General features: G+C 38.5%; 1 protein-coding gene across 5 annotated transcripts in view; it reads left to right on the forward strand.

Moving 5' to 3' along the window:
- Window positions 1–3,602: 3,602 nt before the first annotated feature.
- KITLG (KIT ligand) overlaps window positions 3,603–15,940 on the forward strand; it is an 84,528-nt gene continuing 72,190 nt past the window's right edge. For 4 of the 5 annotated variants that reach the window (XM_003927863.2, XM_074402447.1, XM_003927864.2 and 1 more), the window contains exon 1: window positions 3,604–3,821. In XM_003927863.2, coding sequence (XP_003927912.1) covers window positions 3,807–3,821 — 15 coding nt within the window. In that variant the 5' untranslated portion in view covers window positions 3,604–3,806. Of the gene's footprint in view, window positions 3,822–15,940 lie in introns of all 5 variants that reach the window. The other variant, XM_074402449.1, reaches the window with a different exon arrangement.

Consider the following 15,940-nt stretch of genomic DNA (forward strand, 5'->3'; position numbering starts at 1 on the left):
GAGCATAATGAGTTGACCTTAAAGAGGAAGGGAGAGGCCAGATCCTGGAGGCCTTGAAGGCTTTGCTAAGGTGCTAACTTCTTTATTCCAAAAGCAATGGCAAGCCACCAAAGAGCTTTCAGCAGAGGAAGTTTCATGATCAAAGAGTCATTCTTCTTCTTTCCCTCTTCCTCCAGTCAAAGACAGATATAGATGGCCTGACTCTGATCTGACTTGGTCAGACAGTAAGTTTCAGTTTGTGAGAGTAGTTAAAAAAAATTGAAAACAGTATGTGTGTCTAAAAGAAGATATCCACAAAATAGTGAATGAACAAGAGATACTTCACATGTACAAAGCAAGATTTGTAAGACTTATTTGCTGAAATTAAACCTGCCTCTTACCAACACCAAACATGATAAAGCTCAGGAAAAAAGCTTTTCAAAATTGAATTAATCAATAATAGCATGACTGACCAATATTATTGAAAGTATGCAAGTAAAAATTAGATAATTATAGAATAACTTTCTACCCAGTGTGTTAAATGTTGAACTCCCTAAGCTGTATAATGGTAGCTTGCTATTTCCATAAGAAAACATTCCCCATGCCTTCTGTCCCCTTGGGACATAGCCCTGTCTCTTGTTCAGTTTTTCTTCTGCCAAGCAACTGAATGCTGGCCTGCATCTCCTATCAAAAGCCAGTCTTAAGGAGAGATCTCAGTTATTCTGACCCATTTCTGACTTCCACATAAGCCTACTTAAAATCTTTTATTTGCATATTAGCTCTTTCTAATCCCTTGGATATCTGTTTTGGCATTCTCTTGATTTAATTTCAAGTAACATTGTCACACAACAAAGCTGCAATGCAGTAGTATGAGCAAAATAAAAGGTACAGTTATTGATGAGAAAGTCAGTAATATTAATGAAGCTAGAACCAGGGAATGGTGGAGGTGGGAGGAGGAGACAGAACTGACAGGGGAAAGAATGGAAGGAGGGAGGAAGAGTGAGAATGTATTGTAGGAGATGAATATAGCACGTATTTTTGAGTTGAATGAAAAGAAATTGAACTGAATTTCTGTTAAGAACACTGCCTGGTTTCTTTAAACCTGGTCCAACTAATTAGGCCATTTCTTCCTATTGGTCTCATAAAATCCATATGGTTAGATCTATAATTTCCAGGTTTCAGTAATTCTCATACCATTTTGATTATTTTTGTCCTATCTGTCCTCCTTTAGTATTACTTGTTATTTACTTAGTGTTATACATTAAAGTGAGTTTAAATTGACACTAAATATTTTTTATTGGGGGGAAAATGGTGGTTAAAGGGTACAAAGTTTTAGTTAGGATGAATAAGTTCTGGAGATTTATTGTATAGCATGATAATTACAGTTAATAATAATGTACTGTATATAGTCGACCCTTGAACGACACAGGTTTGAACTGTGTGGGTCTATTTATATGCATTTTTTTTTCAAACTCGGATAGAAAATACAGTATGCTAGAGATGTAAAATCCATGGATAAGCAGGGCTGATTTTTTGTGTCTTCACGTTGTGCAGGTTTGACTGTGAGACTTGAATATATGTAGATTTTGGTATACCTGAAAGGTCCAGGAATCAATCCCCCAAATATACGGAGGAACTTCAAAACAGCAAAGAGTAGATGTTAAAAATTCTCATCTCCCAAAAATGTATGTGAGGTGACGGGTATGTTATTTAGCCTGTTTTAATAACTTCACAATGTATACATAAGCAGAATACCATATTGTACATGGTAAATAGATACTATTATTGTCAAATACACCTTAATAAAGCTGGAGAAAAAAATAAAATGCTTGACTTCAAAAAAGCCTTAAAGAGGTCAGGCATGGTGGGTCACGCTTGCAATCCCAATACTTTGGGAAACCGAGGTGGGCGAATCACCTGAGGCCAGGAGTTCAAGACCAGACTGGCCAACATGGTGAAATCCCGTCTCTATTAAAAAAAAAAATACAAAAAATTACCTGGGCCTGGGGGTAGGTGCCTGTAATCCCAGCAACCCGGGAGGCAGAGTTTGCAGTGGTCTGAGATTGTGCCACTTCACTCCATTCTGGGAGACAGAGTGAGACTCTGCCTGAAAAATAAAAAATAAAAATAAACCTTAAAGAAAAAGAAAACAATCATTTGTTTTGCCTCCAGTATCCAAATTAAGCAGCTAATTTTGATATTTGATGTTTGATATATTTGTACTAATTCTGAGTAAGAGTACCTGATGTATAAAAATCTTTCTAAGCAACTATCAACCTGGAATCATGATTAATGTGTTATCTATACATATTTTTTCTAACATGAGAAAGTGAGAACGCAGTCGTCCACTAAATTATGCAGTCGAATTTCCCACATTTGGGGAAATCACAGAGGTCAGCACATCTGGAGTGAAATGGATAAGCCTTGCCCTGGTTATAGGTTTGGCATATTCATGTTTAACAAACGCACCTGAATTAATTAAGGCAAATTTGGAATCCTACTCTATTATTAAAATAACTAATTCCTAAATTCATACATTATTCTTTCTTCTAAAGATTACTGATGTTAATGTTCAGCTAATATTTTCTTTTAAAAAATAATGAAATGCTTTGCAATATTCTCCAGTTATACAAACAAAAATAGACACATTTTGGAGAATCAATAAAATATTTGCTTAAAGTATTTTTTTTTAAGACTGTACATCTGGGACTCTAGACTTAAATTAGAGCTCTGCCATTTACTAGACATGGTTGGTCAGGAAAATTAACCTAAGCTTGTATTTCATTGTCCATAAAATGGGAATAAAATAATAAGATCTATATTAATAGATTTGATGAAAGAATTGAATGAGATAATCTATGTGTAGTTCTTAGTCTGGCATCCTATGAATAAGTGAATCACATAATAGTATTAGCTATTATCGTGGTTGCATTATCTTTCCGTTCAAAAAAGTACAACTTTCAAAACCTTGCTATTTTGGTGACCTGCAGTTTAATAATCTATCACTTCTCTTTCAATCTTAATTTCTAAAGACACAGTAACAAACCATTCCGAAAGAAGGATCTCCCCTTGCAATACTTGAGTCAACAATTTTTGAAATTATTAAATATTCACTCACTAAAGTAATTGTTTAAAAAAATAAGGGGGATAGGACAATAGCCTAACTACAGGTCGCAATTAAACTTTATTTCCTTAAGGCAGGCCGGGTGAATTCTTTGCTCCGAACCTCCCAGACTCCTCTCCCTCATTGACTCTTTATAAAGAGGTAGCTCCGAGCCCTCTCCTGCGCGAGAGGTATTTATTTTGGCCCCGAGGGTGCCAAGTGAGCCCCGGCGGGTCCGGGAGGCTGAGCTGGGACTCGTCTCGAGCAGCAGCTGCCGGGTGCCAAGCTTCGCCCTCTGCATCCCCGCCTTCGCGGCCTCCAGCCGGTGCAGGTCCGGGACCCCCAGGCGAGGGGACGCGGTTGGCCTCATCTGCCCAACTTCTGGGTCATTTACAGCGTCTGGCTGTCCTCCCGATTCTTCCCTCCTCGCCTTTGCCAGCTTCTCGCCTACCCGGGGCTCCGGAAGGGAAAGAGGCGTGTCCGGAGCTGGCGGGAGGGAACTGTATAAAAGCGCCGGTGGCTCGGCAGCCGGGCTCGCTCGCCGCCTCGCGCCAAGACTAGAAGCGCCGCAGGAAGCACGGACAGTGGAGAGGGCGCTGCGCTCGGGCTACCCAATGCGTGGACTATCTGCAGCCGCTGCTCGTGCAGTATGCTGGAGCTCCAGAACAGCTAAACGGAGTCGCCACACCACTGCTCGTGCTGGATCGCAGCGCTGCCTTTCCTTATGAAGAAGACACAAGTGAGTAGGGCGCGCCCAGGAGCTCGCGGGCTTTCCAAGAAAAATCGCGCCCGGTGCCCCTGGGAAGCGGGCGCGTCCTGGGACCTGCAGCTGGGGCGTGCAGGGCTGTGCCTGCCGGGTGAACCAAGAGAGTGCGGGGGAGGCCGGCGTGGTGTGCGATCCCGAGCCGGGTGAGCCAGGGAGAAAAGGAGGGGGAGTGCTGAGAGGGAGCCGGTGTCAAGTTTGGAGCCTCAGCAGTGAAGTTTGGAGCTGTCAGTCGGAAACTGCAATTCCCGTCTGGTAGAAGGATCGGTTGGCTTTTGCTTCAAGGAATTTTAAGTTAACACGGGAAGGCATGCCTTTGCATAGGAGGTTTTCCCGTGCATTCCGGGAGATTATGAAACAGCTCCCCACGCGCCACCCTCGCTGGCTCTCGCACTCTGATTTATTTGTGTAGCCCCGAGGTGGGCGCCGGCACCGAGCGCGGCGCGGACGCGGGTGCAGTTGCAGGAGCGAAGCCAACGCGGAGATCCTAAGCCGCAGCTCTCGGCGGGGCGGGAACCTGCCTGGCCTGCCCGGGAAACTTGGCTCTCGGCGGTGTCTGCCTAGTTTGCGGCATTATGTGGGCTCTAGAGAGCCCCAGTACCTCCACAATGCATGCACCTTTTTCCATTTCAGCAGAGATAAAGGCTTTTTATGAAATAGACACCTCTAAATGATAGTTACTGAGATAATTCCTAGTGCTGCTAAATTCGGCATTATACATGAAGCACTGTGGGTAAAGCACTGCCCAGAGAGACAATTAAAATTTTTCCCCCTGGCCGCCACGGTGCCCCTATCCACGGTTCTCTTCACCATTGTTGATTCTTACCTCCTCTCACTCCTACCCCTTAGAAATTATGTGTTATCTACCGCGGGTTGGGTAAGGGTTGCCCTTTCACCACCCCTGAGGTTCTGTCGGAGATTGCAATTCCTGAAATGTGTACAAGGGATGGAAGAGGTGGGGGAAAAGGAAATCGGGGTGTTTGTATAAATCGCCGGTTTAGAATGAAGGCATCAATGTGCTCAAAATCCTTTATCAAATGACCTGGTTAGCATTATATTTTAAACAGATTTCTAGGCCTGCAAATGTACCCATTAGGAAGAAAGTTGCAAGACTCTAGCCCCTTGTACCTGTGCTGGTAAGAGGCAGGGGAAAAGGACATTGCCTGGCTAAAAGAGGCTTGCATAGTCTCCAGAGCACTCTCCAAGAGAAAAGAAGCGGCGTGCCTCTCGCCTCTCTGGCAAGCAGGTTAGCTTTCAGGCAAAGCATTGAGCACCACACCTGGAATCACCACAGTGTGCTGTTGAAATGCAAATATTAAAGATACCTGCAACAAAAGAAAAGTTTCATTGTAATCTCTTAATTTAGACAAGCTTTCTGCGGAATTATAAGAAGGGTAGAGACTTATAAAAATAGTAGCATCTGCTCACATGAATGGTAGTGGTGAGATCTGTGGGAAGAAGCTGCTACCTTCTAGTTCAAGAAAAGAGCCTAAATCTTCCTACTCAAATCAGAACGCAAGAGACTGACAAGGTTAATGTCCAACACTCCAAAGTGGGGGTGGGGCAGGAGGTGATGTACTATCAAGTCACTTTGAGAAGCAGTAGGATTGATTATCCTTGCACCCTTGCTTTGCAAAACGAATGTGAGCTCTGTAATCTCCTTTCTCGCTTTGATTAAATGGCTGTGTAAATCGGATTACATGGAATAATTCCATTGAAAACTAGAAAGAGGTCAATCTAGTCTGAAACATTGTGGCTGTGGCATTAGTGACTCAGTGCTGCCGACCAGAGACATTTGAGAAAGCTAAGTATTTTAGATATGTGACCTGTTCGGTCACACATCACACAAGTTAAAGTGCAGGCCCTTTGGGGGAACTTGCTGATGTTAAACGGCTTGCAGGCAAAGGAGGGCAGTGCCCTTGTTGAATGAAGGCATTCACTGCCCAGGATCTAATAACCTTCAAGGTTTTCTTTTAAGAATACTTCTAGCAATTCCACAGTCACCGAAAAAGAGGACACTAGAAATAGCCCAAAATCAAGAAGATAATCTGTGGAAACAGAGGAGGGGAATTAGATCCTCTTTCATATTGTTAAATTATCTAATTCAAAAATTACAAAGAAAATAAAAATAAAAATTTTCTGTGCAGCAATGCTGCATGGATGGAAAGTAGCCTATGCAAATTGGACAGTAAGCAGTAGGATCGATTGTTCTGAATCTAATGTTATTCTCACCAGGGAAGAATATCTATTAATATTTAGTAGTTTAAATAGTCATTTATAAACATGGCATCAATATCATGGTTCTATTATAAAGCTACTGGTTCTATACTCCCCTACTATCTCATATGTAAAAAAAGAACTTAATAATAATATTTTTAAATGGGTTTTAATTTGAATCACACAGCTCTCCAAGAATCATGGGGACTCCAGGTATTCTGGCCTTTCAGTCAAGCTAAGTAAGTGTGAAAATTCCATCAACAACCACTTGGGGTTTGATGAATGATTCATTCATTTAGCACATGTGGTACACTTCACTATTTCGAATATAATGACACAGGCAACAGCCATGTGGAGCAATTTTGTGACAATAAATTTAATCACCATTTTACAGAAATGAATGTCTTTTGAGTTTTTCATATTTCTGTTTGATTGTATTGTATTCAGATTGTGTGGTTTTATAGTTTCTAGAGGTAACTGTGGCTTGGGCTTAGAACATCTGTTTCAATGTATAACTATTTTTTAAACATAATATTCTGATATATCATATTAAATATCAATCAAGGTACCATATTTTGCAACACTGATTAAAATTTCATTAAGAGCACCATTAGCTTAATGTGCCTGGTGTTACATTTATCAATATTGTGCTTACATTTTAGTTTGGGGATGGTTTGTGAGAAATATCATAACTGCTGTCAGTTTCAGAAATACTGAGATAAGAAAGATTCACCTTGCAAACAATGTAAAAAAATCCATTTTAGGCATACTAACTCTCAGAGGCGAAGCAAAAAGAATGTTAATTTTCACTACTCCAAAGAAAATATCTCTTTTATATCTATATGAAGTTTGTCATGTGGGTGACGATGCAAGTTTACTTTGTAGAAGAAAATTAACATATTTATGAAAAGAGCATTTTTTAAATCTTGTCCTTAAGATCACTCAATTTGGAATGTATGCATTGAATAATTCTAATTTATGTAGCTTTTAATTGATACATTCTGCCAAGATTTTAAAACCCAAGTGCTAAGTTGATTACATTTAACATAAAACAAGGAAAATAACCATATGGAAATCTGAAAGTCTGGGCCAAACCAATTAAAATTGCTAAATCTTATTTATGTCTAACCACTGATTTGAAGATAGTAAATTGTGGGTTACATTTGTTCTTTAATAATGGGTGACTGAAATGTTTCCATCACCATAAATCATATAAAAATTTATCACTGAGGCCGGGCGCGGTGGCTCAAGCCTGTAATCCCAGCACTTTGGGAGGCCGAGGCGGGTGGATCACAAGGTCGAGAGATCGAGACCATCCTGATCAACATGGTGAAACCCCGTCTCTACTAAACATACAAAAAATTAGCTGGGCATGGTGGCGCATGCCTGTAATCCCAGCTACTCAGGAGGCTGAGGCAGGAGAATTGCCTGAACCCAGGAGGCGGAGGTTGCGGTGAGCCGAGATCGCGCCATTGCACTCCAGCCTGGGTAACAAGAGCGAAACTCCGTCTCAGAAAAAAAAAAAAAAAGAAAAAAAAAGAAAAAAATTATCACTGAAATAGCAAGTCTGGGTATTAGAGGTTTCTTACATGGATTGGCAAATCCCACTACATGTGGCCTTCACTTTCCATAGGTATCTGAGGAACACCTAAAATATGGTTGGTGGAAAGATTCTAGGCTCTAGCTTCTGAAGACTTAAATTCTAATTCCTGTTTTACTAGTCATGAGACAAATGATCTTAGGCAAATGTTTGTTAAACTTCTTGGGATTTCCGTGTTTATAATCTGTATGATGATTATAAAAGTTATAGAGATTTTTCTCGCATGGTGGTTTTAAGGGCTAAATGAAATTTTATATGTGTCTTTACTATATGTACAGTTTGAATTTATTGTTCTTGAGAAGAGAGTGCCTGCTGGCCTGCTTTACAAGTCAGAGAAAAACTGACTTACTGCAGGTAAATGATGCCTAATGAACTAAGCACAGAAACCAAGTTTTCCCAAATCTACATCTGTCGATTTGGTGACTCCCATGATAGGCTGATACCTGTTTATAGACTATAATTCACACACATTAATCCAGGAATATGTGAAAACGAAGTTGATATGTGGGCACAAAAGATGCTAAGTTCTTTAAGGTTTTTATTTTAAAGTACAAATGAATTAGATAATTAAAATAGATAATATAAATGGAAATATCACTATTGCTGACTCAGTTTCATATTTCCACATTTGCTTTCTAAGTTCTCCTTGTATGATTCTAAGGAATTATTTTGTTTTATTTTATTCTATTTTGGACTAAAGAGACTTGGTCAGTTTCCCATCTGTAATGTTCTTGCACTTGCTTTTCTGAGTGAGGCCATGCATTCATTTCTGTGGGGTGTCTTTGTTGTCTTTACCAGGCAACGTGCAGTGACTTTTTTTTTTCATTATGCAAGTTTGAGACTTTTATTTTTTTCTTTTCTGGATTACCTTAATGTTCCCTTTTGTAAATTAGGGCAAGGCATTTAGATATAAATCTCTGAGGAATGATCTTTTTCTCTTTCTACCACATAAATCATGAGCAACTGCAGGAGACTGTTCTTGGTCTTAGACACTGTTCTTGGTCTTAGTCACGTATATAACCAGAACAATTTACAAAACAAATTGAGGGAACACCAAGATGTTTTATAATATATGCTGCCTTCGGGGTTGTTTTGTATAGGCTCTGTTTCATAGAAACCATTGACTGTAGCCTTTCTGATGTATAGATGCAGCAAGATGTGTTCGCCTTTTCACTTAATTATGAGTATACTAAAAACTGTTTACAGGGGCTGGGAGTTGAAGAGAATTGTCATCACCCCATTTCTACCTATTTCTTTCTCTACAGAAAAAAGAGGTGGGGGAGTGATTTTCTCATAGTTGGGGCTCATGGCTCTTTCTTTAAAATCATAACATGTGTCATTTAAAGGAAGACTGTTCTTTATGTACCTGTCTTTGTCCTTTGGCTACATTTTACTTTGTTTCTAGGCTGCCACTTGGGTTTGGGTATCAGGAGGCTGATTTCTTTTATTAACCTATAACTAAGTAGTAGGACTTTGGGAAATTATTTGAACTCCAGATCTTAGTTTGCTCAACTGTAAAATGAGTGAGACTAGGTGATTTCTAAGTGTCTTCTGGTTCTAAAATTCTCTGTTTCTAAAGCACTAGTAAAATAGAGATTTGAACCAGATGGCATTTAAGCTTCCTTCAGTTCTCAGATTTATGTAGCCATTGCTTCAGCGTGAATATACATTATAACCATTGTTTTATGATTATGAATAAGCCAAAGGGGATAACTGAAGGAGATTTAAATTTAGACTGTTCTACTTTTATCCATTTCACCTACTACTTGATATTTCTGTATAAAGAGAATGATATTTACACTTTCCTTTTTTAGCAAAATCTATAGTTAAAGAGGCTCTTTAATTTCTTCTCAATGTTTTAATTCTATGAAAAAGAACTCTAAGGCAAAGTTAGCTGACTGAGGAGATAAGCTAACAAAAGGTAATACTTCCTTGTATTTGCCTGTCTTTCTGTCCCTTTAACCTCCAGTACCTGTGTGCATGGAGCTGAAATGGAGAAAGAAAACCAAGAAGGGATCTTCTCTAAGCACTGGCAAAGTCTAGTGAGCTACCCATGAGAAACAAGTTTAGAATTGAGGCAGTAGTCTAGCGGAAAAAAAAAGGTAGCAATGGCTATCATTGGGTTATCTGGATGCAGAAATTCAGCACTTGACTTTGCGCCTCTAGCTGTTGCCCTGGGGCTCTTCAGTGCTGCCGATTAGAAAGAAAATGGGTGGGTGAACTGGATGAAAGCAAGTCAATTAGGTAGCCTTTCTGTATTCCAGGTACACAGGCAGCAGCTCAAAAATTTGTCTGTTGCTCACAAAGAATGCGTTTGCTTAGAGTGACCATGTAAAAGGACAAGAAAGGACCACAGCAAACTCAGTGCTCACTTAAAAAAGCAAGCCTTGTTCACCTTTGCAGAAAGGATACCCCACTGCATAATCGTGATCCTGTGCAAACCTCGGAGGAAAGAGCACAGCTTGGAGGGGGGGCGTTGTGTTTGTCTCATATGCCCATACCGTGTTGCCTTTTCAGAAGCAGAAGTTCATCTTCTGAACATAAGCCCTGTGAGTGCTTAGAACTTTTCCCTTTTTTTCTCCTTGACATAAAATCCCTAAAGAAGAGGACCTTTCTGTTTCAGTGTCTTTACTCAGCTCCAGGGCTGAATCGCAACTCATTACTGGTTTGTTTCACCTAAATGTGTGTATTTGAGTGGCAGTGAACCAGGCTGCCTCTAAGGAATACAACTGAATAGTGATGGTTTATTGCAAAGGAACCTCGTAGGCCCTACGGTGGTGCTGAGTTTTCTACTGTTTACTTGGAGTTCCTTTCTCAGTGCCCTCCCAAACAACTGCCTTGGGAAAACACACAGATTCCTTGGCTTCCAAGCAGAGTGTGACAGAGAAAGTGTGCTTTGTTATAAAGGCCTTGCCACCCCCCTGGGATGGTTATCCATATGGATGTGCTGGCTGTTAAAATTTATATTCATTACAGAACTTTAGATGGAGGAGTGGGGAGAAAAGAGGGTAGAGATGTTTTCGTATAAAATAGTTTCTAACGTGATCTAGAAAGCCCAAGGACTGCAAAACAGACCTCGGCAGTCATACATCATTATTTATGGTTCTTTTTAAATGTACAATTTAATGCTTCTGAAATAGTAAACACATTAGGGATTTCCTTTTTTGATGAACAACCGAAAGCTCTGTGATTGCTTTAGTTTGGATTTCTGGCAACTTTCGAAAACTGCTGCATTCCGTGGGCCCTACTCAGAAATCTTTGATGTGCTCTGTTAGTCAGAGGGCTGACCTTAACACATATGTCATTCTGCTGTTTGAAAGACATTATCACAGTACAAGAGAATGGCTGGTGCTTCCTACTTCCAGGTGGTCCAAAATGGGAACTAAACAAAATGAGGAGATAATAAAGGGATTAGGCAACATGCATGAAAAATGCAAAGGAAGTTACTAGCATAGTATTTTTAATATTCGCATAACATAAATTCTATGTAGAAAAGCACAGAACTACAAAATAAGGCTTATGTAATTCTTCTACTATCTTTGTAACAAATTATATATACATATTTATTCTTAGCCCTTGCCCAGAAAAGTGTTTTTAAAACTTTAGTTCCTGTTTGTAATGTACTGAAGCCACAGTACTCTATGCTTTAATAATATTTTAAAAATAATATACTTCTTCTTTTTATTTGAAAGTTGGGTTTTTAAGGAAAAAATATATACGGGCATTTATTAAGCTTGCTGTATTTCATACATACACACACAAACACACACACACACACACACATTTGACTGTAGAGAACTTTAATTTAAAATTAGAAGTAGCTTCTAATAATACTAGCAATTTTTTATATAATGCTCACAATGTAAGGACCTGTTGTAAGCCCTTGCATTTATTTATTTATATTTTAAAATAATTAGACTTTTAAATCCAAGACTGATTTGACCATTTACTGTTTGCACTTCTGTACAAATGTCACACATACTAATTCAACTTGAAGAGATGAAGTTTACTGTAATATGTGTCGTGTTTGTCATTTAAATGTGTAGCCATTTTAAATAGCTTCTACCATTGTATTATAAAATCAAACCATCCTGATAAACAGTTTCAAGATTAATTAATTCATAGAACTTTTCCTCTGAGAGGTAGTTATTTTTTAAAATCCCATTTCACAGATAAGAAAACTAAGACAAGATTTTTCTCCTGCCAATCCCAGGTGTTTATTGCAAAAGAGATTCAGCTGGCATTAACCACAGTGCCTTAATATGGCTGATTTAATACCCCAAAGATACACATTCTGGTTACATGAACATTGAATCAAAAACAAATGCAACTCAGATATTCAAAACAGCCTTCAGTAATAGAATTTGGACAACAAAAATTTCATGATTGCAGTTGCCTCAAAGAGTGGCTCCTGCCAGCTGCTAAGTAAGTACATTTGGAACGTTGTGAAATGAATGAAGACCTAATTCAGGTTGTTAGGTATTGATACATTTTTTTATAAGCCTTTTTTTTGAATGGCAAAATTTTAACAATTGTGCTAGGTCTATTACACACACAGATGTATTTGGTTGATGACTGGCAAGGCTACTTTGTTCACTATTTATAGCATTAATTTTCAGTGAGTGTATAACGTCATTTACTTGGTGAAATTGGAGACGATGTGAGAGAATAGCAAAGGTTTGAATGGGTATAGATGAAATGCATTGGTTCTGACATTTACTGACCCCAGAAGGTTTTTCTCTTTGAACTTCACTTTCTCAATATTTAAAATGGGCACAGAAGTCGCCACCTAGTAGTATTGATGTGCTAATTAAAAGAGATAGACTGTCTAACATCACAGTAAGTGGCACTTAATAGAGCATGATTTCCTTCTCCAAAAGAATAGTATATCACAGAACATTATACAAATCTGTATGCTGTAAGTAATAACTTCAGTGTTAGTAATTCCTGGCTTTGGCTATAGGGCTTTCATAAATAAAAAAACTAAAACCAGTCATTAGAGACGAATAGCTTAGCTCTTTTATTTATACATTATCTATCTTATTTAATACTCATAAACAGCCTTAGCAAAATTTTTAAAATTTTCCCAATTTTATCTCCTTTACTTTTCTTCCCTTTCTGTTGAAAGGAAATAGCTATACAAAGTAGGACAAAGACAAGCTGTTAAAGAAGCGAAAGAACAGCTTACTGGATAAGGAAATAAGACAAATTAAGAAGTTAATATATGGGAATACTCCCCATGAGTGAAGCACCATGCCACAAACTGCACGAGTGTATCTCATTCGATTGTAGCAAGATGTTGTGAAGTACATATTATTATTGGCATCATTTTTTTAACAAAGAAAAAGAAAACCTTGACATTCAGTGAGATTAAGAAAACCTGCCCGAGATTAGAATCTAAAAAGTACAAGTAAGTGGAAGAGGTTGGATTTGAAGCCAACCCTATTTAAATCTAAAGGCCAGATTCCTTCTCATCACTGCAATATAATACACCAATATAGACAATGCATGCACGTAGAACCTGTAAGGCTTGAACTCCTTTGTTTTTTGTTTTTTCAAATTTGTGTGTAGAGATGAAGATGCATTTTAATCTTACAGCAGAAAGGCTGAGAGCAGGCAAAGCTATGTCCTCTGGTTGAGTGATGGGTTGCTTCTGACCCCACACTCCTCAGTACTTACCAGAAGTGTTAATGGTTGTAGAAGAGCAACACTCCCACAAGTCAGGGAGCCTGGGCTTCCTTACCAGCCTCTCCCACCCATCTTCCCAGCTGTCAAATGGAAACCCCTTGACTGACTCATCTGACTGTTGTGAGGGAGGCTCATTGTAAACTCTAAAGATGTCAGCTGACTTTATGGAATTAAGAATTACTGCATTGCCAGAAAGCTTTCTGTCTTTCAAATAAAGTAGTACTTTGCTGGCAGACGTCATATTTAAAAATATTTTAAAATTGTGTTTCAAAATAACTTCTTCAAAATAGAAAGACACTTCCGAAAATAATTTTAGCAATTTGCTCCGGCCCTCTTTACATGCCGTTTTGGAAGATTATTTTAAATGTCTGGGATCATATTAGAAAACTATTTGATAATAATGTTTTTATGCTTATGTCTGGGTTTTTTAAGCTACCAGCCATTTATATTGCGGCCTTTGTTTTGTTAATTTCTAATCAATCCAACTGCATTAATAGTAACAAAAAAAATTTCTGCATTAGTATCTTTAGTTTTTAAAAACATGACTGTCAGCGCATCCTTAGCAGTAGCATTACCTTGTAACTTGCTCAGTAGAAGTTAGGTACAGATGAAAGTGTTGGCTAAAAAGTCCTGACATCATCTCAACACAGGTAAGGGAGACATCAGAACAGAGATGTGCTTAACTAGACTCTGCAGTCAGATGGTCTGCTTTGGTTGCCTAAGAACAAAAACCTCTGAGCCTCAGTTTCCCCATCTGCCAAATAGAATGAGCAATGGTACATTTATCATAAGTGGTTATAAGGAGAAAATGAAATAATCCACAAAAAAGCACTTAGTCCAGTGCCAGACACCAAGAAAATACTAAATAAACATTTATTATTGCTATTGGCATTAAACAAATGGCAATGTAATGCTTATCAACAGTGATGACTCCTTTCTTAAAGAAAGTGACATTAATTGCAAAGTCTCCACTACCAGAGTGAAAGGGAAAGTTGAAGCAATTTATTCAAATAACTCCAGCTTCAAATTCACTTTTGTACTGAGCAATGTAATTTTTATTCCTTTTTTAAAAAAACAAAAACTGAAGAAAGGAAATGTCTCTAACTATAATCATGAAAGAGTTTACCTAGAGCAAAGTTACTTCTTTCTATCATGTGCCCAAGAGCACAGCACCAATATAGTGGTGGGGCTGGCTTATGAACCAGATCTGGATTCATAGCCTACATTCCCAAGCTCTTTGCTTTAGTTGGAATTAGGAGGACAGAACATGGGTCATCCTCATTTTGAATCAGTGAGTGATTTCCTACTTTTCCCTATATGAGTGAAGTCATTTTCAGCATCTATAGAAATATAGCCACTTGTCAAAGGAAAATGGAAAGAACATGGTTTTGTGTCAAAAGCACATAGATTTTTACCTCTGCCTCTTGACTCTAGCTTGACATGGGCTCTCAGACAATTTATTTATCTTTGCTTAACCTTTTCTTAACCTTCTATAAAATGGAAAAATAATACTTTGCAACTTCCTTCTATTCCTCACTCTTTTTTTTCTCCCTTCTTTCCTTGTTCTTTCCCTTCCTTCCTTTTTAAACCCGGAAATGATGTTATATGCCTAGTTTTTAATCACAAATCACAATCACCCCAATAATTGTACTATAGAAAACAATATTTTTTCAGAATTAACACATTTTCCTGCTCTACTTTTAAGCACTAAATTATATTTGTGCAAAGTGTTTGACTTATTGGCCTTGTGCTAACTGGAGTGAGCATGGGATTTGGAGTTTAAATCTTAGCTCTACTATTAGGATTACAGCATGACATTTACTTCCTTTGACTAGGCATCAATATCCTCATTTGTTTAATGGGGTAGTAGGGGTAATAGCGCATAGTTGGAAGGAGACTAGAATTAAATAAGATAGTCTGGGCATGGTGGTTTATGCCTGTAATCCAAACACTTTGGGAGGCGGAGGCAGGAGTATTGCTTGAACCCAGGAGTTCGAGAACAGCCTGGGCAACAAAGTGAGACCTTGTCTCTACAAAAAATTCTATAAATAAAAAAATAAATGAGATAATATATGGAAATTGTCTGACCCATAAGTGATGCTCAGTAAACTGTATCTGTAAGCTTTAGGGAATGGATTATGCCAGCAGACACATGAGTATGTATTAGACTGTCTGCTCTGTGTCTGTAAGGGTGCTGACGCATGCTGGCGACCTCACAAGTTGTGAAACTCAAGAGAGTAATTAATTGAGCAGAGCTCTACATACTTCGAGGCCTAGTGTTGTATTATTGTTCTCACCCTTGAGCGATAAAAAGATTAAACTTTCCAAATACTTAAACTTTAGTTTATTAATGTCTTATAAAATGAGCCTCATATTACTTTTTGTATAGTATGATCTTGAATAACTTTGCAAACTCATAAATCTAGAATCATCTCTTCAAACTGTATGACATTGAGTCACTTGATTCTTCTGATTACATTCTGAATTTCTCACTTGTAAAATGAGGTTTACAATAGAGCCTAACTCCTAAGGTGGTTTTGAGGACTAAATGAGCTAATACATAAGAATGGCACCAGGACAGGTACCAGAA

Source organism: Saimiri boliviensis, chromosome 7 (assembly GCF_048565385.1).
Source record: "Saimiri boliviensis isolate mSaiBol1 chromosome 7, mSaiBol1.pri, whole genome shotgun sequence".
Lineage (NCBI taxonomy): Eukaryota > Metazoa > Chordata > Mammalia > Primates > Cebidae > Saimiri > Saimiri boliviensis.